Raw genomic sequence first — 27,469 nt, forward strand, 5'->3', positions numbered from 1 at the left:
GTAGTTGCAAATTTAGTTCAACAAATTGAGTTCATCAGACATACAGCCCTGATCTTGAACAAGCTGCAGGGTCAATCTTTAGGTTAAACGTTGCCTACAGGGCACTGAGGACTTCGCTAGCTGCTTTACGGGTTTGTACCTAGCTTGAGATCGAAACGAAGCGAGTCGTTTGCGCCATGCAGAAAGTGAATGCTGACACCTAGTGGTGACGTTTCGCACGTACAAAAACCGGCCCAACTGGGTGACTTGAGTCAAGTGTGACTCCTGACCTGATCCTCTGAGGATGCATTTGCAAAATCTAAAAAATGGGACTTTGTAGGAAAAAAAAAAAAAAAAAAACAACTAACAGCAGCACCACCAAAAACTCACAGAGAAATTATTTTTCAATATAAAGCTTGCTTTAATTTTTTTCAAGGTAACTAAACAAAAAAGAAAAAAAAAGCATTTGCTCTAGCTTTCTTATAATTGAAATAAATAAAACTAACTATTTCTCATGGTTCTGTTATTCTGCCAGCTGCCAAATAACGCAGTTAGAAAACATATAAAAATCATTATGGATACACTATTTTTGTATCGATCTTTCCCCCTCCTCCTTTTTTTTTTTTCAAACTCTAAGCCATGATAAGGAAGTGACTGATGCTGACAGGCATCAAAAGCTAAAGGAATTTTAACAAAGCTATTCAGTAACTGCTTATGTAATTGCCTGAATCTGCTGTCTATGCTGCCTCATTTTTTTTTTTTCAGTGCTTTTAATCAAAAGACTATTTTCAATACTGTTAACAAAGAAATCAAACCAGAGGAGATGAATACTGTCTTTTTACAAAGTATAGTAAGGGACATTGCTTTCAAGAAAGGAATAGTTTAGGGAACACAACTGCTTTGAGACACTTGAGTGATTCTATATGCACATGCATCTGTTTTTGTTACAGATACCAATACGAGGCAGGTAGGTGAAAAATGCTGAACTTTTCTTGAAGATCAATTTGATTAATATTTACACTTATGTAGATAGGTGACCCTCATTTTACAGTGTGTTTCTCAGTGTGGTCAGGAGAAGAGAAAGGCAATGTGAGGTCAGTTTTAGGCAATCCAGCCTATGTTCTTTATACCTTCTGCTTGTTATCCGTGCTGAACTGAAGTAGGTTACTTAGATATACTGGAGTTTCATTTCTCACTTAAGTCACCAGATGTGCAAGTAGTCAGAGCTATTAGCTGGAGAGATCTATACAAAAGCAGAATTATAACTGTCAACTCAACTTTTATACAAGTAATAAGAATTTTCTGACTGATTTTACTTACTGAATTGATGATTATTAGAGCAAAGATGTGAAATGCTCTTACTGCCTGAGATGAAGTATTAAGAAGCTCAAAATATACATTTAAACTGTCAATACTCTTGTACACAATTAGTATCTCAGATTCTCATTTTCACATGTGTACATGATTTGAAGCAGTATAAACATGGGAGCCCAGCATTACAAAGAAATTGCACCAAGTGAAGGTACAGAAAAAGGCACTGTTCCAAAGGGAGGGAGCCCAAGGAAGCTAGAACACAGTTTGGGTGTTTTGGCTAAACACCTATTCTGGGCTTACTTTGGCAATAGTACAGGAGAGAATGGTTTTAAGCTAAGGGAGAGTAGATTTAAACTGGATCTTAAGAAGAAGTTCTTCAATACAAGAGTGGTGAGACTCTTGAATAGGCTTCCCAGAAAGGCTGTGAATGTCTCTTCTCTGGGAGTGTTCAAGGCCAGGCTTGACAAGGGCTTGAGCAGCTGTCTAGTTGAGAGGCATCTCTACCTGCAGAGGGTAGGTTGAGGTAGTTATCTTTAAGGTCTCTTCCATCCTAAACCATTCTATGGTCTTCAGTACTTAGATTCTCTTACATAAGAGCAATAAGCTACAGACTGGTGAAGCCCACCATGTTCTAAAATTTGCTTGCATTCAAGACATAGGCAAACCCTGCTACTTCAGAGGCTTCTTGACAGTCCCAGAAGCATTACTTTTATTTTCTGTGCTACTGCTTCTACATAAAGCAATGCTACAATGCTAACGTGACCATTTTGCCTCAGAACTTATAAATGCTCTTTTCATAATTTCCTATTTGTCTCTGTCTCTTTATCCTTAGTTTTTCCTTAAGTGACTTCTGAATGAGCTTTCATCCTGAAATATTCAGAAGACAAAATCAAAACCTTAACAGAAATATAATAAACTAAATCAGTGTATCAATAACTTTTTTTACAGGCTGTCCTCACATCCATAACAAATTTAGAGTGCTAGTTTTGACTCATTTTATATTGATCAAATGATGTGAAGTCTATAAGCTTGTCTTTAAAAGACAAGTTTTGACAAAGCATAATGCAAATACACTGAACACAACTCTTAGGCTCATGTGTTAACATTTTCATTTCTGGAGAAACAGTGCAGGCATGGCTATGCAAATGTCAAAAATACTACTATTTTAATTCTTGGTCCTGTTAAAAAATACTCAAATGAAAATGGGAACACAGAGAATTAGTTTTGCACCTGAAGAGAGTGGAAAAATAGCTAAGGCTACTAGGAAAGGTTTGATAAAGAAATGGTTGCTTTGTCTTGTGGTATGCAGCCTGGCATTTTAGTCCTTTTAATTTTTTCCTTCTCAGGAAGGTTCCTGGTGCAGACCTAAGCCTATGTGATTGTATATATTGGATTTGCTTCATATGAATCTGGAGAGATATTGATATGTTTTAAAAATCCCTCTCTAAAAGGGATTGCCCCCACTCTAGACTTTTGGCTCTACCTGAGGTCTGCGATAATTAAAAGAAAAAGTAATAGAACTCATATCAACTTTTAATAAACCAAAATTCCTAATGACTTGATAGAAATTATGTACTCTGAGGCCATTTTCTCCCTCCGAGCATATCTTAAAACACTTGCAAGGAGATGTTGTTTTTTTGTGTGTTTTGTTGTTGGTTGTTTTTTTGCTTGCCGCTTGTTGTTGTTGTTTTTGTTAGTAAATTAGGGCTTGATTTAATGGTTCTTTCTGTATCATATATTTGTGAAGTGTTGAAAGTATTTATTATGCAAGACTTCAGCCACTTGGAGCAAAAATCATACAACACATTGCCACATGGACAAGTTTCCAGCACAGGTATCAAGTGACTTAAAGCTCAATCTTTAAACAACAACCCCAGCCATAATTATCTTCTTGTGTATGTTTTAACCAGTGAGCTTTAATATTCACTGGAAGGTATATGAGGCAATTATGGAGTGATGAGGAATCTGAGGCCTTCTTTTTCAGTTTCTGGGTCATAATGACTGTGTACTGAATTGATTTCAGGCTGTGGTATCTTCTCACTTCTTTTTGGTAGAGAAATGGTTTAGTATTAAATGAGCTTTAAGGCTTTTAAAGAACTGTCTAGATTTGCTACTCCTGGTGTTCAGACAGATTTCAGTGCTTTCATTATGTTAAGCATGCTCAGGTATCAGGCTGAAGTATACCCTTCCTGTACTCCAAGCTAAGCCATATGGCAAGATGACCAGCTTTTCTTTTGGCCTGCTTTGCTCTGTATGTGTTTCAGACAACCCCATAACAAAATTTCTTACTGCAGAAAGCTGTTATTGTCAATGTTCTCACTTCTATACTTTCCTGTGTAATATCATGTTTATTTGGTGGCAGACTTTAAGTTCATAATGCTGTGGGTAGAGTTTTGGGATCTGTGACCTGTGCAGATGTTCTGCAGATCCTCATGATCTGGACTGTTTTGAACAATCTTTAAAAGCAGGAAGTGGGTGTCATTGGCATGGACTGTCACTCCCAGTTTTACTGGTTGTACTGCTTGGCAGTGTTACTAGAATAATAAATTCATCCAATGTAATCAGCTGTGAGGCAAGATACAGCAATCAGCTGTGAGGCAAGACAGCAGTCTCAGATGAGATTTTTCTATATGCTCCATTTGATCCCTGGTCCTTAACCTATGCTACATAGGCTTCTGTCTGCCTCCGGTGAAGTTTCATTACTGCAACAAGGGGACAATTTCAGTGAATAATTTCTGTATCACATTTTCCTTTGTTTGTATTAATGTACATCACAGTGGACAATTTCTTCTTGCCATCTCTGCCCATCAGGTAGTTCCTGTTACTTGAGAATACAAAAAATGAACTAATAACCAGTTTCTAATCCAGAGGCATGCTGGTTTACTTGTGCTGAACAAAGTGGTGATTCACACTTCCTTAACGTTGTTCTGCAGTTTTAACTTTCCTTAATGCAGATCAGGCTGTGTGCTATTGAATTATTCTGTTAAATTCCCCGCTGGGCCATATTTACAGCCAAGTGATTGGGGCATAAGGTAATTAAATCCCCTGTTGAGTATGGCTAATGGAAAACAGTACAACTGTTACCACGCACAGAGTCATAGAATTTGTGTGCAAATGCCTATTTTTATTTGCAAACAAATATTTCCAAATGCATTTCCTATGCTCAAAGAACAAAGATGTAGGCAAAATCAAACTGGCCCCAGAGAATGCATTTCATGCAATATAGAAAAAAAACTTTTATTGTCTCTAATTTGAAGACATATCAGGCCCAGTGCTTTACATTTTGCTTATAAAATGTTTTCTTGGGCTTTGGCTTTTTGTACATATAATTTCTATCCAAACCAGTCATATTTTCAATGTTCCAATAAAACTTGCCTTACAAATTGAGTTTAAATTGGAATTGTATATCAACTGTTAAACCTAGTATATTTTTAGCTAGTTACAATAAGACATGCTTCTCTATTTTTTTTGTCTCTTTCCTCTGGCTAGAAGGAATTGAAAGACTGTTTCACACTTTATTTATAGATAAAATATTTCACAACCTTAATCTTAAAAAAACAACATATGTTTAGGGTCTGCACATGAATTTAGTAGCAATCTGATGCATTGGTGTTGGGTCTCAGTCATAAGATTTTAATCTAGCAAGACTACAGTGAAAGCCTGATAGTTTTGGTAGCAGTTATGGCGGACTTTTTTTTTCCTTTTCTCTCTAGATTTCTATTTTCCTAACTTTCACTGTTCCTCTTACAAGGAGTGTGGGCTGTGTAACAGCACCAGTGACAGTGAGCCTAAAAGAGCTGTTAATTGAATTCACATGGCTGTTATGCTCACTCCAATACAGAATGCGGACCTGAAATGTAAAGCACCTATAGAGCACAACTTTCATTTCAAGAACACTGAATTATGTTCCTTCATCCTCAACCTTTATTCAGCTCCATTTTTCTATTGTATTTGTTACATTTTAATTATATGGGTCATCTTTGTGATTACTAAAATAAACTACTCCTACCATGCCAATGCTGAATGAGAAAGTTGAAATTATTTGCTATTTCTTTTTCAAAAAGCTTTTTCCAAGTAGTTGTTCCCCCAAAGCATCTGGGTTTCGAAAGACTTTGCCCATCTTGCAAAACAAATCAAAAGCTATAGCTACTGAAAACAACACAACACAGTTTTACTGAAAGGCAAGCTTTAAAAAACCCTTTTGGGAGTGATGCATAACTAGCCTTGGATCCCTCCCAATAAAATAAAGTGCTACCAAAGATCACAATGATTAAGCAGAATGTACAGAAGCAGGATTATTGGTCTGAGGTACACTGGTACCACGTAACCAGTGATATTTCTGGAAGACTCACAATGAATATTCAGTGCATTTAAAAGAATGTTGATGATTTGTCTAATATCTTGTAAGTGAAACTAGATGAATCAACTTGTGTATATGACTGTTGTGATTCACCTCAGAGACATTTAATATCTGTCCTCTGATGAGGGTCTCCTTTCATATCAATGAATTTGATGAGGTTGAAAATATACTTATTTTGACAAGAAAAAAAATAAGCTGAAGAATAACTTATTTCCACTGTTTACATAGTTTCATGAAAGAGAATGCAGAATAGGTGTTGACAACAGATATACCAGAGATCATTGTAAAGAAGTAATTTTGTTGTTTTAAGTGAATTGCCAGCACAGCCAAATATTTCTTGGGTGTGGGGAAGAAAAAAAGGGTGGCCTACACGGGTGTGTTTGTGTGTTTATTCACTTCTGTGACTCTTACCTCCTGTGAACTCAAAGTGAACCTGAGCACTTAGGGTGTCCAGACCACAGTGAGTAGTGAAGAAAAGATACAGCATGAAAAGATACTAGATATAAACAAATAGAGATTTTGGTAAATGGAAAGATTAAGCGCTGTTGTGAATACAGCTTACCTTTAAAAGCTAGAAATTATGTTGCCTACAAAGGCATAGTCTTTAGTGGGAAAATACTTCTGGAAGTGATAGATTTGTACTAGTGTTTGCTGTCTCTGTTGCAAGCATGAGTGTGAATCAAATACTGGCATTTCTAGTTTATCATTAACGTTTGCTGTGTTTGCAGTGAAATCACCTGGTGTGGGTGAAATTGCACACCATTTACACAGAGATACAGATTTCCTTTTGGAAATCTATCTCAAAGAGATAAAAATGAAATAAAAAAGGTGCTATGAAGCAAGACAGATACTGTGGGGAGATAGTGAAAAATATAAACTACTGCAACTCTGTCCCACGTGACATCCTGGTCACCAAACGGGAAAACACAGACTTGTTAAGTGGAGCACTGCTGGATAAGGAATTGGCTGGGTGATTGCATGCAGAGAGTAGTGATCAATGGCACAATGTCCACCTGGAGACCAGTGATAAATGGTGTCCCTCAGGGGTCAGTGCTGGGACTAGTGCTATTTAACATCTTTGTCAGTGATAGGGACAGAGGAATCAAGTGCACCCTCAGCAAGTTTGTAGATGACACCAAGCTATGTGGCAATCGACTTGCTAGAGGGCAGGGATGCTATCCAGAGGGGCCTGAAAAGGCCGGAGAGGTGGGCCCAGGCCAACCTCATGACATTCAACAAGGCCAAGTGTAAGGCCCTGCATCTGGGTTGGCACAATCCCAAGCACGAATCTAGGCTGCTAAGAGCAGCCCTGAGGAAAAGAACCTTGAGGTCTGGGTTGATGGAAAGTTCAACATGAGCTGGCAGTATGCATGTGCAGCCCAGACAGCAACCGTGTCCTGGGCTGCATCAAGAGAAGTGTGGCCAGCAGGGCACAGGAGGGGAGTACTTGTTTGGAGTACTCTGTACAGTTCTGGAGCCCCCAACATGAGAAGGACATCAAATTGTTAGAGCAAGTCCAGAGGAAGGCCATGAAGAGGGCTGGAGCACCTCTACTACAAGAACAGGATAAAAGAGTTGGGATTCTTCAGCCTGGAGAAGAGAAGGCTTCAAGGAGGCCGTATAGTGGCTTTCCAGTACCTGAAGGGGACCTACAGGAAGGCTGGGAAGGGACTATTTACAAGGTCTTGTAATGACAGGATAAAGGGTAATGGGTTTAAACTGGAAGAGGGGAGATTCAAATTAGATGTTAGGAAAGGGTTCTATACAGTGAGGGTGGTGAGGTATTGGAATGGGTTGCCCAGGGAGGTTGTGGATGCTCCCTCTCTGGAGGTGTTCAAGCCCAGGTTGGATGAGACCTTAAACTGTTCTAGTGTGAGGTGTCCCTGCTTATGGCAGGGGGCTGGAACTGGATGATCCTTGAGATCCCTTCCAACCTAAACCATTCTATGATTCTATTCTATAAAAAATGTTTAATATGTATGCTCTAAAGGAGCTTGGTTCTGGTCAAAGTTTGTGTCCGAACTCAAAAAATAAATATTAATTTATATTAGACTGTTGTTGAAAGAGTTTAAAAAGAAGGAGTAGAAAGCAAGAGCCCTAACCACTTCATTAGCCAACCTGCCTTCCCAGGTTCCACAACAGATTTAACAGGAAAAATGATTTAACAGGATATAGGATAGAAACCAACAGTCTTCTTTACCAGAGCTCCTGGTGTACAGTCAGTTAACACTGCTGCAGGCTGCAATTTCAAACACTTTGAACTGAAAATTGCAGCCCAAGTTTACTCTTTCTTGGGAGAGTGCATTTATCTACTCTCTGCTCAACAGAGACTGTGCAACTACCTAAGAATATAAGGTGAACTCAGCGGTGTTGATGTGTTCTAAGTCTGATTGGATGAGCCCTGTGGAGAATTCAGCAATGCCAGCATAGTTGAAGCAGTAGCACCTTGTGTCACATCCTTTGGCCACAACTGCCACAAGCAGTGCTACAGGCTGGGGACAGAGTGGCTGGAGAGCAGCCAGGAAGAAAGGGGCCTGAGGATACTAGTAGATAGTAGGCTGACCCTGAGCCAGAAGTGTGCCCAGGTGGCCAAGAAAAGCCAATGGCATCCTGGCCTGTATCAGGAACAGTGTGGCCAGTAGGACAAGAGAGGTTATTCTTCCCTGTACTCAACACTGGTCAGGCCACACCTTGAGCACTGTGTCTAGTTCTGGGCCCTTCAATTCAAGAGAGATGTTGAGGTGCTGGAATGTATCCAGAGAAGGGCGACAAAGCTGGTGAAAGGCTTGGAACACAAACCCTGTGAGGAGAGGCTGAGGGAGCTGGGGTTGTTTAGCCTGGAGAAGAGGAGGCTCAGGGGTGATCTTACTACTGTCTACAACTACCTGAAGGGAGGCTGTAGCCAGGTAGGGGTTGGTCTCTTCTCCCAGGCAACCAGCAACAGAACAAGGGGACACAGTCTCAAGTTGTGCCAGGGGAGGTCTAGGCTGGATGTTAGGAGGAAGTTCTTCACAGAGAGAGTGATTTGCATTGGAATGGGCTGCCCAAGGAGGTGGTGGAGTCACCGTCCCTGGAGGTGTTCAAGATGAAGACTGGATGACGCACTTAGTGTCATGGTCTACTTGATTGGATAGGGCTGGGTGCTGGATGATCTTGGAGGTCTCTTTCAACCTGGTTGATTCTATAATTCTATGATCCAAAAGCTCCTCTTTGAAGAGGTCTGCTCCAGGAAACTGTTAGATCACTGGCAAAGCAGGAACATGTAAATTCAGATGCAGTTTGATAAGGACACGCACCAAAACCCTGTACCTAAAACTTCCACTTGCACTTTAAGAAATTATTTGATAGTTTCAATGGAACAGAGGATATCTGAATGTCTCTGCTAAAATTGTAATATATTGGTCTCACATAAATTCTCTTTTAGAAGGAGATACTTTATGTGGCTCTGCACCTATTGGTGCTTTGCTTCCACTTTAAAAGAGTAATGTTCTTATGTAAATAATCTCTCAGGCATTTATCTGCTTTTTGGGATATGTCCTCAAAGATTTTAGAGACACTGGAAATAGTAATAAATTGTAACTGAACTCATCTGTGACACGTCTGTGCTCTTAATGTCAGCAAATCAGGAGTGCCGGCCCGACTCTGATGTTAGGAGCCATCTGCACCCTTGTTACTTCTGAAACATCCGAGGTCGGTGAAACGTAGTGAGTGAGGGAGATCAGCGTCGGCCGCAGCTTGAAGGACGCTCGTCCCGCCGCAGCCAGCCGCGGGCTCGTCCCTGCTACCCACGGCGCCCGTCGCCGCTTTCGGTTTCGCTTCTGCCGGCTCCGGGAGCCTTATTTCCTCGCGGTCTTGAGCTGAGAGTCTTGCGCAGCCCCCTGATGCCTCCAAACTGAAGGTGCTATGACCTGCCGCGGTAAGTGGATGTCAATCTTTGCTTCTAACACTCGCAGAAATCAGAGGTACAAATCCAAAGCACCGCTCATCTGTTTGGGGCCAATTTCCTTGATTCTGGATTTCTCTTAACTTGAAAGTCAGCAAAGTCAGTGCCGCTGCTGTTTGCTTCATTGAGTGTTTTGGTGCTTGTGCTTGGATGTGGTGTCCACAGCTGGCAGGAAGTGGTTTTGTGTTCAAAAAAACCTAAAACCGTTACAGGTGAGATGGATATGCCTCTACCTTGGAAATGCTGAAAGCTCTCCTACTAACTTCTCAAATTTTGAAGAAGATTTTTTTCTCACAGCATTAAAACTCTGCCTTTCTTTTGCCCATTAAATGTTATTCTGCAACAGTGTCTTTTAAGTCTGATAACAGGGATGTGCTTCCTTAACTGGATTCCTAGACAAAGCGTGAAACACCCAAAGCTGACTCCAAATGTGCTACTATGAAAACCGGCGGAAAAGGCAGCTCTTCAGGCCCCACTGAAAGGCAGCCAAAGGACTCTGTGTTTGCGTACCATGCGTACTTGCACCTTTCGAATGCAACAGCTGGCAACAAAAGCTGAGGATCTTGACAGATATCAAGATAAACCCTTAGAGGAATTCAGGTTAGGGGTAGTGTTGTTGTCAGACATGCTTCCCCTTCATTTTCCTTTGCTCTTCCAGCAGATGAAGTGCACGGAAATGAGGTAGGACAAGTGGTCCTTTAGTTTCCTCAGCTAAAGACACATGGGTGCTGTGTTCAGCAGCAGCTCTAGTGGTCAGGCTGTGCATTCCCTTTCCATTGCACAGTGGCAAGTGAACACAGGCTGTGGGAGCCCACGTGCGGTGTCCAGCAGAGACCTGTGCCTTTGTGTACGCCTTTGCCATACTTCAGGTCACTCTTTCACTTACTTGTATCCCCACCTTCACTTCATTTTATTGACGTCTCTTTCTAGATGGCCAGGTTGCTCTGTAATGTGGCTTTTTGTCACTGGAGTATAAAGGGTGCCCCTGAAAGAGCAGGTCACCTACAGAGACATAACTCTGCTGGGGTCTGACCTTCTGAACTCCTATTTGGCTGCAGGTTGTTATGTCAGTTCCTTAGAGTGTTTTGTTATGGTAGTGAAAACTCTTTTCAAAACATGTAAATTTTGATAGCTTTTCCTATGCAAGCCATGCTGGTTTAATGTCTTCTTACATTTCTTGTTTCATTGTTTGCTATTGGGCAATAATCTAATGTGATTAGATTATTGCCCAAGCTAGATGACATTAATTAAAAACTGATTCCAAGCAAAGGAAAGTGAGAGATGCAGAACTAAGAAAGATCATATTTTTGTAACTTAGGTTTTTGAGAAGATTGTCTAGATCCCTTGTGAAGTCTATTACAATTAAATTCACTTCTATAGCCTGTAGTGGGGCGTTAATGGTCTTAACAGTCTTCTGGGAGCCCAACATGCTGCAGCTGACTAATTGGTAAATTGAGGTTGGCAGGTAAGTTCCAAACTTACTGGCAGAAGGCCACATAGATATGTGTATATGGAGATTGTGAACACACCCAAAGACTCAGAGGTGCAAGCTGGAGCTTTATATATAGAAAACAACAACACAACAAAACCCCCAAACCCAAAACAAACAAACCACCCCCCCCCAAACAAACAAACAAACACCCAACAAAAAACATGTGGAGGAACCGAAGCTTACTCTTCTCTGATAAAACATCAAAAATATTCTGGCAAGCACTCCCAAAGTGTTTGTCCTCCCTCTGCTAAAATTTAATTCCATAGACAATGATAAGGAATATACACTGGACTACTGATTATCAGATATGCTATTTAGACAAGCTTTATGATTCAGCAGGCTAGCCAAACCCTTCTGAGCTCTTACACCACTATTCCAGTCAGGATTTGTGTGGAATTATTTTCTTCCTTATTCAGTAAAAATGTAGCACAAGGTGAATTTAAAACTTATGTATCCTAAATCAAAACTGAATAAAATATGAGAAAGTCTGAAATTCATCAGGAATGTAGTGAATAAATAGGCAGTGGCATTGAAGATCAGAGCATGAGCAGACAGAGGAGGATTCCCAAATGTGGAAATGCTCAGACGATACAGAGTAGAATACCTAAATTCTGAAATGCGTATGTTTTCCTGGAAGTATTTGGATAGATGCCTTTAATCTATAGACAATGTTTTCTCCATACGTTGGCTCTTATCTGTTTCTTTTTCTGATTAGATTGGCACTGACTTATTTTGTCTGCTCTTACTTTCTCATACACCTTTATATAGCCTGGTATTCTTTCTTTCACTGTGAGCTGGAAAGATGGTTAGAATTTCATGTGTCAGGCTTGTGAAACAAAAATTGGCAAAAATATAAAATAAGTGGCACGTTAGGGATTCTTCATAAACATTTTAAGTGTAGTTAAGATCAGAGCACAGTAATTAACATTGAGGAGTTTGTGCACAATTAGTCATATTTAATGTATTTTATGTATGTTAGACCAGAAAATGTTTGAGAATTTGCATTGGTAATAGGTAATGCATTGGCAGCTTTTTCGAATGTAATTATTTTTACATAGGGCAATGCTAGTGTTTTTTAAAGAAAAATCTCAACTTAGATAATTAACCTTTCACACAGAAGTGAATGCTACTTTATCGGCAAAAGTAATTGAGTGTTTCCTCAGTATAAAACTACATGTTGTTTTTTAACTTGGCTTGCTTGGCCTTCAGCTTAAGATGTAAGCCTGTAATTTAAGATATAAGCTGTGTCAAAATGATTGTAATTTGTGCTGTATTTATTTTGCCTTTGCAGATAAAACAATGGGAATTGCTGTTCTTTGGTGGAGCAGCTTATCTGTGAAACTGGTGTCTGTCTGCTTGCTGTGTGCATCAGCTGGAAAGCAATGTCAGATCAAAAATGAAATGGCTGACTGCAGTCACCTAAAGCTGACTCAGATTCCTTCTGATCTCCCAAACAATATAACGGGTTTGGATATTTCTCATAATCAGCTAAGACAGCTAGGTCCTGCAAATCTGACCAAGTACAGTCAGCTGCTTTATTTGAATGCAGGCTACAACACCATCTCTAAACTGCAACCAGAACTGTGCCAGAATGTGCCCCTTTTGCAGGTTCTGAAATTAGAACACAATCAGTTGTATAAACTCCCAGATAGAGTCTTTGCCTCCTGCACCAACCTGACTGAGCTCAATCTAGGATACAACAGAATAGATATAAAAAATGATCCTTTCAAAACTCTGGAGGTAAGCGTGAAAAATGCTTTTCATGTAAACAAAGTATAAATGGGGAATTTACTCTATTTCCAGTTTATGCCTATTTGTATCTGAAAACACCTATGATATAATCTTCATTGTTTTTCTAAAGAAAAGGCTGAGTGGCTTCAAATGTTACAGCATACTGGAATCTCAGCTACCCTTAGGAGTTAATGCACTCCATCTCCCTTTTCTCTACTCCATCCCATTGAGGCACCACTCGGTACAGAATTTGTGCTTAGAATAGAATAGAATCAGCCAGGTTAGAAGAGAGCTCCAAGATCATCCAGTCCAACCTGTCACCCAGCCCTGTCCAGTCAATTAGACCATGGCACTAAGTGCCCCATACAGTCTTTCTTGGAACATCTCCAGTGATGGTGACTTCACCACCTCCCAGGGGAGCCCATTTCAGTGGTAAATCACTCTGTGTAGAACAGCAGCAGCAGATGTCAAGGCAAAGCGTATATTGCGGTATCTGATTTGACTGAGGTCTGAAAACAGTAGTTACGCTAAACTCTCAAGGTCGTGGTGTTTTACTTAGACCATGAAGGCCAGTGCTTAGGCTGACCTTAGTGTCTCCCAGGACTTTTGAGAATGAGAAAGTTTAAAAATCATTTTACTCTACCTTTGTTTCTCCTGGTATGTTACATGTGGTTAAATATTCCCTGCCTATGGCAGTGGGTTGGAACTAGATGATCTTTGAGGTCCCTTCCAGCCTAAACCATTCTATGCTGCTTCTCTGCAACATCTATGGCCAGCACAAAACACAGGAAGAGACTATTCCATTGTCTTTGCACCAGGCAGAGAATCATGCAAAAGGAAGGGCCGAGGATGAAAAGAAGCTAGAGAGACTGTGTGGGTACCAGTTGCTGTACAATTCTGAACTTTTCTGCTCTACTTGGCGCTTCAGTTACATAAAATGCACTTGCATTATAGGTCTGCTGGCTCTCAACCAAGTATAAGTGAGTACAGCCAGTTTCGGTGGTGGGAACAGAATTGAAGTTCTGGCATTCCCTGTTTTGCTGCTGCCCTGTTCTTGATGGATGCCAGATGTGAGGCACCTTAAGGCACATTCTATGGAGTCACCTTCAAGGTAGCATCTCCTTTACTGGGCATGAGCTGAAGTATTGAAAGGCAAACAGCACTGGATTTTATAGGCTGCTACTGCACTCCACCTTCCTCACTTCCATTTACAGATACTGTACAGTGAAGATAGTTTTAACTGTGGACAGCTGTAGGCTTTAGCTTTTATAACTTTAGAGCTTTCAATGAATTAAGGAATTTCAAATAAAGTTATTATTTGGTTTACAGGAGATGTTTTAGCAAGTTAAGGCTATGAGCACAAAGGAAGTTACATGTATGGAGGGCTTTTTCCTTCAAAAGCATGAAAGCTGCTATTTTTTTCATTTACAAATTTGTTTTAATTGTAGTATTGCAACTAATTTGAAGTCAATTAGACTCTAGTGCAGTATATCCAAATAGGTTTTTATTACATGAAATAAAAATAATTTTATACTATTCTGTTTGCATTTTCTCCACAGAACTTGAATATTTTGGACCTATCTCATAATGATTTGAAATCAGCAAATTTAGGATTGCAGCAACAGTTGAACAACCTTCGTGAGCTCATATTGGAAAAAAATCAAATCACTGAGTTAAAAAAGGAAGACTTCAGTTTTCTTCACAATACCTCACTGAATAATCTTCATTTGTCATCAAATCCACTGAAAGAGGTAGGAAGCATTTCAAAAGAAATTCAGCAGGTGTAAATATAAAATATAGCTCTCCTGGTTTATTTTTTGGAGACTATATGGCATTTATGTTACATTTTTGATCCACTGAGGTCCAAGTTCTATTGTGTACAGCATCACTTCTGACCTCCAAGAGTTACACACTTATTTTTTATCTCCCATTAAAATCAGTAAGAGCTGTTTTCACATAAATCAGAGGTCTCAAGCAAGTAGCTCTGTGTGCCCTTACCAGATATCTTGTATGCAGTATCTTTTTGTAAGTGCTGAAAGTGAACAGCTGACATACTTTGTAAGTTGGGCTAGTTATATGATCTAGGCCTCACTTCCTAATTGATTAAATGGAAAGTTAATTTGTGCCTCTGGGGTACCCCAGAGTAGTACTCTAGAAAAGTATACCCACATGTTTCAAAAACAAGTGGGTGTTCTTTTTAATGCCATCTCGCTGTTCTTTTTGACCTACTTCTCAGTGTTATAACATGAACAGTGATGGTATATATGTCAATTCTCAATTAGTTGATCCTTAACCTATGAATACTAAATTTGCACTGAATTTGTTTTTTTTTACCCAGTTGATTGATCTGTAAAGGATGTGTACATTGAAAGTATAAGAAAATGTTGATATGCTGCAGAGTTGTACTGCTGCAGAGTGGAAATGCCACCATCCTCTAATTTGTCTGTTTCATCCCACCCTCCCTCTCGTACAAGCTTTAATGAGGCTATGCACTGAATCACAGGGGAAGCTACAGATTTTGGAGCTTGGTTAGCTTGTAGTCAGGCTGGTTCCCTGTCTGTTTCACCATGTGACTGCATGTATGGCCATACTGGCACCAAGAGTACATGTGGGGAAATAGATGGGACTGCTCATCTCTAGAGCAGTGCTACTTTATGCTAGTTTAACGTGCTCTAATTTTACAGTACTGCTGTTTGAAAAGCAGCCTTTCTGGAGTATTTAATCATTCTGCTGATATATGAATCAAGAGGAATCAAAGGGCCAGCACTATGTAGAGACTTGTGATTTATGATGTGGGAGCAAAGTGTGTAGTGCTGCATTTCATGAGCATAGCTTCTGCTTGCACAGACAAACTGGGTTCCTGCTTGGCTGTTGGAAGGCCTAGATAACTTTTTCACAGTATATCTGTGTATTTCATTATTATATTGGTATCCCTAGCAGATAACAAGTAAAAGAAAGCTGAAGAAAGAGATTATTTCAATTTCTAAAATACTGTAGTGAATGTTTTGGTAGGTGGTTACAAAACTATAATTGACTTGCATCTCACTAAGCAACTTTCTGTCTTCTAAAAGAGTACTACTAAGAACTATAACAATCACGTCACACCTTTTAGAAGCTTTATCACAAGAGTTACAAACTCCAAGAAGGGTTTGTCTGAACTTGGCTGCGCAAAAATCTGAGTGTAGATGCTAAAGTTCTGCTTGAAAATCTAATTTGAAAAAATTTCCAAATATTTGCATAATCTCTTTTTCTTATGTTTCAGTTTCACACAGGCTGTTTACATGAGATCGGGAATCTCTTTGGCCTCATATTGAACAATGTTGAACTTGGTGAGAATCGCACAAGGGAACTTTGTACAGAATTATCAAACACAGCCATTCAGCAGCTCTCTCTAAGCCATGTGAGGCTTTCATTCATTGGCAATTCAACTTTCCAGGGACTGCACAGAACAAATCTTACGGTTTTAAACCTTTCCCAGAATACTCTGTCTGTGATAGAAGATGACTCATTTCAATGGCTTTCAAGTCTGCAATACTTAAACCTGAAGGACAATAACATTCATTTGTCTTCACGTTTATTTTATGGATTATCCAACCTCAGACATCTGAATCTGATAAATGCAGTTACTGGGAAAATTGAAGATTATTCTTTTCATTGGTTACCCAACCTGGAGTACCTTACAATGGATAATAACAATTTTCCAGGAATTACTGCTAATATGTTCACAGGTCTGAACAACCTGAAACACCTAAGTCTCTGCAACTGCAACATAAACTTACAAAAAATAACTAACAAAACATTTTCATCACTTGCCAATTCCAGTTTACAGGTTCTCAACCTCACTAAAACAAGAATCTCTACAATAGAAAATGGGGCATTTTCCTCCTTAGGACACCTGAAAATTCTTGATCTTGGTCTCAATGAAATTAGTCAAGAGCTCAAAGGTCCTGAGTTTAAAGGTCTCAATAATATACAAGTTATTTATCTTTCCTATAATAAAAATGTGACCTTAAGAAGTCAATCATTCATTTTCATCCCAAGTCTTAGAAAACTGATGCTGAGGAAAGTGGGTTGTAGTAATCTGGCACTTTCTCCTTCACCTTTTCATCCTCTGCAAAATCTTACTGTCCTGGACATCAGCAATAACAACATAGCAAACATAAAAGAAGACTTGTTTGAGGGACTTCATCAACTCGACATTTTGGACTTGCAACACAATAATTTAGCCCGACTTTGGAAACATGCAAATCCAGGTGGCCCTGTTCTGTTTTTAAAACATCTTCCCAACTTGCATATCCTTGACTTAAAATCAAATGGCCTTGATGAGATTCCAGTTCAGGCTTTTAAGGGTCTGTTTCAATTAAAACACCTGGATTTAGGATCAAATAATTTGAATTTGCTTCCAGCAACTCTGTTTGATGACCAAACCTCTTTGAATTCATTGAACCTTCAGAAAAATCTGATAACCTCAGTGGAAGAAAAAGTGTTTGGCCCACCTTTTAAGAATTTGAAAATGCTAGAGATAGATTCCAACCCATTTGATTGCACCTGTGAAAGCATTGCTTGGTTTGCTGATTGGCTTAATGCGACCCAAACATATGTACCTGGCTTGCAGTCCCAGTATATCTGCAACACCCCACCTAAATATCGTGGTAGTTTGGTGTCACATTTTGATAGCTCAGCCTGCAAAGACAGTGCTCCATTTAGACTTCTGTTTATCATCACTACCACTACTGTGTTGCTGCTCATTTTTGTAGTTCTTAGTATCCATTTTGAAGGGTGGAGAATAGCTTTCTACTGGAATATTTCAGTAAATCGAATACTTGGATTTAAAGAACTTGACAGACAACAGGAAGAGTTTGATTATGATGCCTACATTATTCATGCAACACAGGACAAGGATTGGGTGTCTAAGAATTTAGTGTCTCTAGAAAAAAACAAGCACTTTCCAATTAGATTTTGTTCAGAAGAACGGGACTTTGAAGCAGGCATATCTGAATTTGAAGCTACAACTGACAGTATAAAAAGGAGCAGGAAGATTATTTTTGTTGTTACTGAACACCTCTTGCAGGATCCCTGGTGCAAAAAGTGAGTATCATATATATATATATTTATGTAAGGGGAGAAATTTCTTAACAGATTTTTAAAGACAAGTTGGTTTTTTTTCTGTGTAATGTACTAAAAATATAATTAAACACCCATATGTAAATTCCACTTCAATATCTTGTAACTTCAGAATTATACTGTTAATTGTTCCACATGTACAATAATGAAAATCTGAATCTTAGTCAATGTAATGTTAAATTTTTTTCCCGAAAAAGTCAAGGTGTCATCTGTGCAGAATACTTTCCTTAGAATGACACATTAGAAAAGAAAGCAATAGCGGGTGAAATCGCTATTATCCAAAGGTGATTTATGAGTCTTTTCACCTTCCTTAGTGTAGTAATCTTGAAAAGAGAGGAACTTTGCTAAACAAGGCTATATCAAGAGAGTAGCCTGACGCTATATTTCAGGGGAGGGTGTTTTCTTTAGCTAGCAGGTAACCAACTTAAGTACTGAAAATTTTGTGTCACAGAATGTCCATGAATAAGACTGTTTGAGTCCAGTCCTTGAGTTGGGAAAGAACTATTATATGAAATATTTCAAGTACTGTCTACAGTTTTTTCACATAAAAGAACACATGTATTTTTGTCTTATTTTTGCTTCAGTTTTAAGGTGTATCTTGCTCGTCAGCAAGCTATCGAACAAAGTCGGGACTCCATCATATTAATCTTTCTTCATGATATCCAGGATTACAAATTGTACCATGCACTTCACCTGAGAAGAGGGATGTTCAGGTCTTGCTGCATCTTGAACTGGCCAGCCCAGAAAGAACGAGTCAGTGCATTTCGTCAGCAATTAGTGATGGCACTGAAATCTCATAGTAAAGTGCGATAAGTTTGGAATCATGGGGTTATTTTGTTAACTATTTTATACTGCTGGAAAACTAATAAGCCTTCAGAAAGACTTGAAAAAGTTTGTCATGTTGGAAAGATATGCAAGAGTCACTGTAATTTAAAATTAGTTTTCGCTCTATGTTTTTAGTGGTATTTTAATTCATGTGCACTAAAGTAACATGTTGAAATAGATCATGACTGACATTTCAATCTACGTAGCAAGACATTGGTAGAAATTCTGAGAAGCAATGAGAATAAGTGATATTCTAGGAAAAATGTCTGTCTGACGCAGTGTAGAGACAGAGTCTACTTTAAAAGGATATGCAAAAGAAAAAGCCTTAGTAATAAAATAGCAAATTCTATGTAGAAGGTAGAGTGGATATTACTGTTTGCTTTCATTACACAAGGAGAGATTCAGTGAAATTAAAATTGGAAAGCTTTCCATATGAAGCATAGTAAGTAACACAGGAAATTATATTTCTGTAGTTGAAATCAAGAAACATAGCAGTGGTTCAAAGTGAGTTCTAAAACCTTTTTTATAAGAGAAAGCTATATAGAGAAATTTGACCCTGTAAGCAGATTGTTCAGAACATGCATTGAAGGATTGGTTATGCCTTCTGGGTGGGGCCAGTACTGGTGGCTATCAAACTCAGACTTTGATGAGTAAGTCAACTCATGTAATCAGTTAAACCAATTGTTTACTCTTTCCTGATGCAATTCAGAGAGCCAGCAGAAGAATACTGATATTGAGATATGTCACTTTAGTTCTCTAAATGTGTGTAGAATTCTGTTCAAGTCTTTAAATATAATCTGACATCATGGCCAAGGCACAGCTGGTGCACCTGAATAAAGTGAGTACATGCATAGATCTTTTTGTAGTATAGTCAGAAGACACCTTTGTGGATGACGTGGTGCTACTGTAATTACATTACTGAAAACTTTTACTGGTGGAACAACAACAAAAATAACCTGCCAAAAGAAACAATGTTCCTGTGATAACAGTTGCAGGTAGAGTAGGAGGAGAAAAAAAAAGATTAATTTCAGGTTTTTTGTCCTTTTTCTTTATGACTGCATATAGTTTTGGTAGATAAAAATATAATTGTAAAGAAATCAGATTTAAATTTGTGGATTGATTTCTTATACATTATTGGAATTGTTCATAGAATCAACCAGGTTGGAAGAGACCTCCAAGGTCATCCACTCCAACCTAGCACCCAGCCCTAGCCAGTCAACTAGATCATGGCACTAAGTGCCTCATCCAGGCTTTTCTTGAACACCCCCAGGAACGGCACTGCTACCTCCCTGGGCAGCCCATTCCAATGGCAAATCACTCTCTCTGTGAAGAACTTCCTCCTAACATCCAGCCTAGACCTCCCCTAGCACAACTTGAGACTGTGTCCCCTTGTTCTATTGCTGGTTGCCTGGGAGAGAAGACCAGCCCCCACCTGGCTACAGCCTCCCTTCAGGTAGTTGTGGACAGGAATGAGGTCACCCTGATCCTCCTCTTCTCCAGGCTAAACAACCCCAGCTCCCTCACCCTCTCCTCACAGGGCTGTGCTCCAGCCCCCTCACCAGCTTCGGGGCCCTTCTCTGGACACATTCCAGCGCCTCAATATCTCTCTTGAATTGAGGGGCCCAGAACTGGACACAGTACTCAAGGTGTGGCCTGACCAGTGCTGAGTACAGGGGAAGAATAACCTCCCTTGTCCTACTGGCCACACTGTTCCTGGTACAGGCCAGGATGACATTGGCTCTCTTGGCCACCTGAGCACACTGCTGGCTCATGTTCAGCTACCATCTACCAGTACCCCCAGGTCTCTTTCTTCCTGGCTGCTCTCCAGCCTCTCTGTCCTCAGTCTGTAGCACTGCTTGGAGTTGTTGTGGCCAAAGTGTAGGATCCTGCATTTGGCCTTGTTAAATCTCATCCCATTGTCCTCTGCCCACCTATCCAGCCTGTCAAGGTCCTTCTGCATGGCTCTCCTACCCTCCAACAGATCCACAGCTGCTCCTAGCTTGTGAGTGGTTTGGTAGTTATCTTTTTTTTTTTTTTTTTGATTAACATACTTCACAGAGACATAGGCTAGTTGGCAATTGCCAGAGCACTAAGATTTAAGCATATGGACTGGTAGCTTGATCTGGAGAGAGCAGAAAACCAGCAGAATGTGCTCTGAGAGTCTGTAATATTTGAGCCAGGCTGCAATTTTATGGAGCATTAGAGCACAATTTATTGTAAGTTAAACACTGGACAGTCATGTGTATGTCTTTATTAATATTTAATGTATGCTCCAAGAGCCTTATAAAACTTTCTCTGTTTTTAGTAGCTTTTGATCATTCAGTAGCTCAGGACTCTTTTTAAAATGGCTTTTTATTTCCCCCTAGCATTCCCCTCATCAATTTCAATATTATCTGTTTCAGAGTCATTTTACTGCTCTGGAAAACAGTTTTCAAGTAGTTCAATATTTAAGCTTTTAGGCAGGCTTTCTCGTGATTTTTTTATATGCACAGACGAAGAATGTTGGTTTTCAATAGGACTGAATGTCCCATGATGCTAAAAAATGTGAATTAGAAAAAATAATTTATGAAAACAAATTTTTGCATGCACTGGAAGAGTGAAGGGAGTGTAAACTCTGTTTGCTTGCTCAGGAAGTCCTGAGTGAAAACAAAGGGTTTGTTTACAGTCGAAGTGATAGATGATGATTCCCTAATTACAGTAATAGGATTATCCCCATTGTGATGCTTTCATCTCCTCTTTCTGACCTTTTCAGGCTAAGTGACAAATTCTTTCTTCATGATTAGGCCCTGAAAATTGAGGAGGCAAGGTAAAGGTGGGGTGCCAGGTATGCACCGTGACAGTTGTTCTTCCTGTTATTTAAAGACTAACACGTGAAAGAGTTCCAGTGCTTCCTAAATAGGTAATGACATGTAGCATAATTTCTCATTTCACATCAAAAGAAATAGTTTAGAAAATGTTAGCAATTCACATAGATATTAAACATGACATAAAGATGCAGTGAAAGCATGAAGAAATGTCGAGCTGAAATGTGATACAAGAGGTCTGACTACATCATCCAATGGTCTTTTCTGGCCCTTAAACCCTGACAAAGTACAGTGTGTCTAAATTCTATTTAAAAAATTTCTTGTTACTGCAAATGTTGCCAAATATTGGTCTCAGAACAGTGAAAAATGTTATGGATGCTCACTTTTGTAATATAAACTGAGAGTATTTGCTGATGAGAGTAATTGTAAATTATAAAAACACAATGATGCATAATAAACAGTTTAGTACCTGCATTCAGTTAAAAATAATTTACAACAGAAAAGATGTTGCAAAGGCTAACAAGGAGAATTGCACTAATGTTAAACAACCTCAACAAATCCCAACAAATGCACAAAAGCAATAAGCACAGGGACAGTAGTAATAATCAATTATAATTGACATAAAATTTTCATGTGGATTTTACCTGTTTGAAAGTTACCTACTTTTACTCTGCATCTGTACATTTGTTTGACAATACTGTTGATAATAAATAAATAGGCCTACCGTGGAGAGAAGTTGTAAGTGCTTTTGGGATCGGTAGTTTCTGTCTGAGCTGGGTAGCAGGTAGTAGTGCCTTTGCAGCGGGCAGCATCAGCATATTATGCCAATTTGCTGAGGAGCTGGATACTAAATCAACGAAAATCAGTTCCAAACTTGGTGTCAAAAGCAGACTGTTCCTCCTAGTCCTAGGTAACGTTTTGAAAACAGAATGTCTAAAGGACTTGAGTGAGGCAGAATGCTCAAGTCCCTAGATTTGGGACAACATGACTCTTTCAGTGGTTCTTGAAGGACAAGGAGTAATGAACAAGTTACAGACAGTGATGTTCATAGCAGGTTCTATTCTAGTTTTCATGTAGGGTTGCTTTAGGGTTGCAGCTGAGATAAATTTGCTACATGCCATGACACGTTGTGCTGTTTTCACTGTGGCTCACTTAAGTCTGTTTGGCACGGTAAGGAGCAGACTATACTGCTGTTAGGTTTACAAGAATCTGTTCAACGATGTTTGCTTAGCACACATTTCCTTCTTTCTTTCTTGCCTTCCTTTTCTTTATGTTGTGTGTGCTCTGCCAGCTCATTGCACTCCTCGATATGCTAGAAGACAAGGCAGGGATATAATTCTGAACTTCGTACCCTTGTTTGTACTGTCTACTGCCAGCCTTGAGCTGATAGTGCTGTAGTGCTTGTATATATACAGCAACTGTGATCTCTGAAGTTCTTTCCAACCTAAACCCTTCTCTGATCCTTCAGCCACTCTTCTAAGCACTGCTGAGGGCTATGCTACCTGCTCTGGCAGTGCTTGCCCTGTCTGTAATATCAACCATTACGGTGTGCTTAAAATGCTGCTGCCATGATTATCCACAGACAACCCTGCACTTCACAGCTGAGGCAGTATTTGCCCCAACCTTGCCTCATGTGCCTCTAGCTGCCTGGTTTGTGTAACCGCTGCTGCTGCTTGGATGCTGACACACTCGATTTGCCCTCCAAGCCGCCTGGAATCAGTGGGAGCATCTTTCCATAGAGGCTGTTTCTCCTCCGCAGATCCCTGCTGCAGTTGCCAGACATGGCCTAAAAAGGTGCCTGGGTGTATTTCTCTCTCCGCGTTTGTTGCACCTATTCCGTGCACGAATGCGTGAAGAGTGTGAAGCGGAGCCCTGCGCCCCTGTCAGGCCGGGTGTTGCTATTAGGTGGGCTATCAACGAAAGGGCGCAGGCCACGCTGTGCCTCCTTCGCCCGAGGGCCGCCCCAGGCGCGCAGGCCGCCGCTCCGGCAGCGCTCACAGGTGCGCAGGCTGAGGGCGGCTCAGGGGCGCCCTGCCCGCGCGCTGCGCCCCGCCGACGCACGCCCCGCACCGCCCCGCCGGGGGTTTGTTTGGCCTAGCAACGCCGCCGAGCACTTCCCGCCCGAGCTCGTTGGCGCGGGGCCGGGAAGGGGCTCCCGCCCCCCGCCATGAAGGTGGCGGCGCTGGACCCGGGCGCCCTCCTCGCCAGGCTCCGCCGCGTGCCGGCTGCCCCCAGCCCGCGTCTCCAGGCTGGCGGGGCTTGCGTGCCTCTGGCCTCGGTGCCGCCGAGGGGAGCGGGCGGTCGTCCCCCACGCCGGGTGCCTGCCGCAGTGGAGAGGGAACCGGGGGGGCGGGCAGGCGCCCAGGGACCGCTCATCACCCTGCCTAATATCGGGGAGGAGGTGGCGGCAGAGAGCGACGGCGAGGAGGTGGCTTGGCAGCCCGCCGCGCGCCCGGTGAGTCCGCGTCCCCAGAAGGCTGGGCGGAGTGGGATGGAGAATGTGCGCCCTTCGTTCCTGCCTCGGCTCCCATCCTCTCCTGCCTGTACGTGTCCTGACAGGTACGGAACATCTCCCTGCGCTGGAGTTTTTTTTCCCTCCCAGGGATGTGCTAGAGGTTGGGAAAAACACCTTCGATAACCAGCGATGGTTTGCGCGGGGGGCTGGATCCAGCACAGAGCTGGATTACTGGGGAAGTCCGGCCTGAAAGGCTGGCAGCTGTGTGCTAGGCGAACGGAGGTCAGAGCCTGGCCCCGCACGGGCGGAAGAAAACTGCCCTGTCCCCGAGGGGAACAACCCCCCAAGTTGAACAGGAGCAGTGGCGAAGTCCAGAGGGAGCGCAGGTGTTGAGCTGGCGCAGGGATCGTAGAGATACCGCCCGCAGTTATATCTGGGATCACGGGAAGTCACTAAGTTGCATCAAAGCTGCCGTTCCAGTTCCTGACTTGTAAAATTCCGAAGTGTGAAAAGCGGGTAGGAAACTTTGGATGCTTCTGTGTTTAGTCTTCAAGCGGCACCTTGAAAATACTTAGATTTTGCTGAAGAAACCTGATAAGTATGTTAGAAACCTGATAATTATGTAGAATTCAGCTGGTTATATATTGCAAAGCGAAAATAAAGCAGAAAGAGGTTTCATAGCATACTTAAAGCAGAAGAACTCACTTGATTGCATTGTTGTTGTTGTACTGATGGAGTATTTTGTACTCTTACAAAACAAACAAACAAAAAAACCAAACCCCAAGCAAAATCAAAACCAACTAACCAAAACAAACAAACCAAAGCACTCCAAAACCACCTACTCCACCATCACCACAACAACCAACCAATCAAATAAAAAAAGAAAAGAGAAAGAGAGACTGTGTATGTTACACAAATTGCCACCTCTGCGGCACTCAACTATGGCAAGGGGCCTAGAGAACAGGTCTTACGAATACCTAGCTGAGGAAACTGGGATTGTTTAGTCTGGAGAAGAGGAGGCTGAGGGCAGACTTTCTCGTTCTCTACAACTAATGCAAGGAGGTTGATGTGAGGGGTGTGTTAGTCTCTTCTGACAAGTAATTAGCAATAGGACAAGAGGAAATGACTTCGAGTTGCACCAGGTTTAGGCTGGATATCAGGAAAAATGTCTTTCCTGAAGCAAGCAGTCAGGCAACAGACTAAGCTGCCCAGGGAAGTAATGGAGTCACCATTCCTGGAGATGTAGATATCAGCACTTTCAGACATAGTTTAGTGGGCAGGGTGATGTTGATGGTTGGACTTGTTGCTCTTACAGTTTTTTTTCCAATAGTAATGATTATATGATTGCTGGTAATCAGAAAACCAGTATTTTGTCAGGTGTCATTAGGGATGACTGTATTTTTGAAAGTTAAATTTCTAGCTCTTTAGGAGTGGAATCTTTCCAGTATACTGTAGAACTCTTGTATGGATTGCGGAGCCTCAACTCTTAGTTTGGTTTCCACATAGCATGGTATTTCATTTAAATAATAGTCCTCCGCCGTTCTGAATCAATTTTGAACTCTACCCTGGCAGAGAAATTGTGCTTATTTCCCAGATCTGCAGCCCTTAAAGTAACTATGTTAGAATGTAGGCACCTATTTACTTCTTTTGGAATCAGTTGATAGGCCTAATGTCTGGCTGATTTGCCTTTGAATATGCTAGTAGTAGCAACAGCATCTTGAAAGTTGCTGCATGCTCTGTTTTGGAGTAGGAAAAAAAAAAGGTTTTTCTTTCATGCTTCTTTAAACTGATCTACTGGTTTCAAGAAGTCTCTAGTTATTGTATTGCAAGGTAGTAATTTGCTCATTTTCTACTGGTAACTTTTCTATGATACTGTAAATCTTGAGCACATCACCTGTTAAAGACTCCCAGCCTTTTTAGCTTTTCTGTTCCCCGTTAATAACATTTGTAGCCATTCTCTTACTCCAGTATGTCTTTCTTGAGATGTAGGGTTGAGAACTGCATGCACTATTCTGCCAGGTGCACAGCAAGATTTTACACATCTGCTAAGTGATGTTTTCCATTTGTGTCTCATCATACCCTCTGATGTGGACCAGTGTTTTGTTCGTAGCTTTGGTTGTCACTGTGTGTTGAGTTCACGTTGACTCCAGGATTGTTTTCTGAACTCTAATTTCTAGTCCTAATGTCAGCATCATGTAAAGGTGTTTCAGATAGCTTTTCTGTAGTTATAACTAGTGTCAATATGTCTTAAAATACATGCTTTTATATAGATACCTAGAAATTTATAGTGAATAGTAAATTAATTGAAATATTGTAATTGCCAGATAACTAAGCTGTGTAGCACTGAAAATAGTGCAAGTAGGAATAGAAAATGTCTGACGTAGTTCTTATATTTCCCTCTCCTCCCATCTAATATATTTTGTTTTGATTAAGAATAAATTGTAAACTCTTGCAGGCTTAAACTTTCTCTGCATGTGTGTACAATAGTAGCCTTCCTAGAATAGGGATGTTACTCTGGTTTGAAGTGTATTGACAGAGTTCTGTTTAGAAGGTATTTGATGCTTTTTGTATAAACAATATCAGAACCAAATTAGTGCTGTTTGCCTATAATTTCCTACTAGTTGTTTATTTTTTTAGTACCTGGTACAATGTTGTATGAGCTGGTATTCCTACTGAAGTGCCCATGACTTTTATGATTAAAATAACTGAAGAGGGTGAAATTCACTCTTGCAACAAATTGGTAGTATTGGGATGAAGAGCAAACTCTATTATGTTAAAGCTGAGTCTGTGCAGCAAAATGTTTATTTTGGCTTGCTATTGAAACACTTCTAACTGATATCCCCTAATTATCCCTTAACTGTTACACTTCTGTATGCATGGTGGCATTTCAAATCTTTTATTCATAGCAGTGAAGCTTATTCTAATAAGGTATTGTCTGTGTTCAAAAAAACAAAACCAAACTAGGAAGATGTAGAAGGAATAAGATACATCACTTTGACAAGGAAAGTCTATACCTCCACATTAGCATTTTTTTAATTAGATGGTCCCACTTAAGCTTTTAGAAGAAACATCTTAATTAAATATTGAAAACTTTACGAGTCCTTGCCTAGAGTTTAGATTTGGATTTGTGAGTTATAGAATATGATATTATGAATAGTTACATAAGGAAATGTCTGCTTTGGCAAACTAAGGTTCTCTATGACAAGGTTTATTGCTGTGTGAAATGTTTTTGAAGACATCATCAATGGCTAGAATACTTTCATTAATAGCAATTTAACCAGGAGTAATTGGTTAATAAATTAAAGGATCCATTTTATGACTTACATTTTTTTTTCCTTAGGTCCTGACAAGTTGATTGCACTCAGTGTACCTTGATTGCTTGCAATAGTGAAAACCTAGCACTGATTTCTTCCCATTTTTCTGAGGTACTCTGAATTTTCTG

The 27,469-nt window shown here is 40.5% G+C and overlaps 2 protein-coding genes across 4 annotated transcripts in view; both read left to right on the forward strand.

Moving 5' to 3' along the window:
• The window catches only part of TLR3 (toll like receptor 3), a 35,700-nt gene extending 15,830 nt beyond the window's left edge, over window positions 1-19,870 (forward strand). For both annotated transcript variants that reach the window (XM_064149016.1, XM_064149017.1), the window contains exons 2-6: window positions 9,272-9,569; window positions 12,380-12,828; window positions 14,379-14,570; window positions 16,082-17,907; window positions 18,528-19,870. In XM_064149016.1, the coding sequence (XP_064005086.1) occupies window positions 9,557-9,569; window positions 12,380-12,828; window positions 14,379-14,570; window positions 16,082-17,907; window positions 18,528-18,756 (2,709 nt within the window). In that variant the 5' untranslated portion in view covers window positions 9,272-9,556 and the 3' untranslated portion in view covers window positions 18,757-19,870. The remainder of the gene's footprint in view (window positions 1-9,271; window positions 9,570-12,379; window positions 12,829-14,378; window positions 14,571-16,081; window positions 17,908-18,527) is intronic.
• Window positions 19,871-23,761: 3,891 nt separating this feature from the next.
• FAM149A (family with sequence similarity 149 member A) overlaps window positions 23,762-27,469 on the forward strand; it is a 28,351-nt gene continuing 24,643 nt past the window's right edge. Inside the window, exon 1 of one of the 2 annotated variants that reach the window (XM_064149020.1) lies at window positions 23,762-24,027. Coding sequence is in view for 1 of the 2 variants with exons in the window: in XM_064149019.1 (XP_064005089.1) it covers window positions 24,064-24,131 (68 nt within the window). In the remaining variant the exon portion in view is untranslated. The other variant, XM_064149019.1, reaches the window with a different exon arrangement.

Source organism: Pogoniulus pusillus, chromosome 9 (genome assembly GCF_015220805.1).
Source record: "Pogoniulus pusillus isolate bPogPus1 chromosome 9, bPogPus1.pri, whole genome shotgun sequence".
Taxonomy (NCBI): domain Eukaryota; kingdom Metazoa; phylum Chordata; class Aves; order Piciformes; family Lybiidae; genus Pogoniulus; species Pogoniulus pusillus.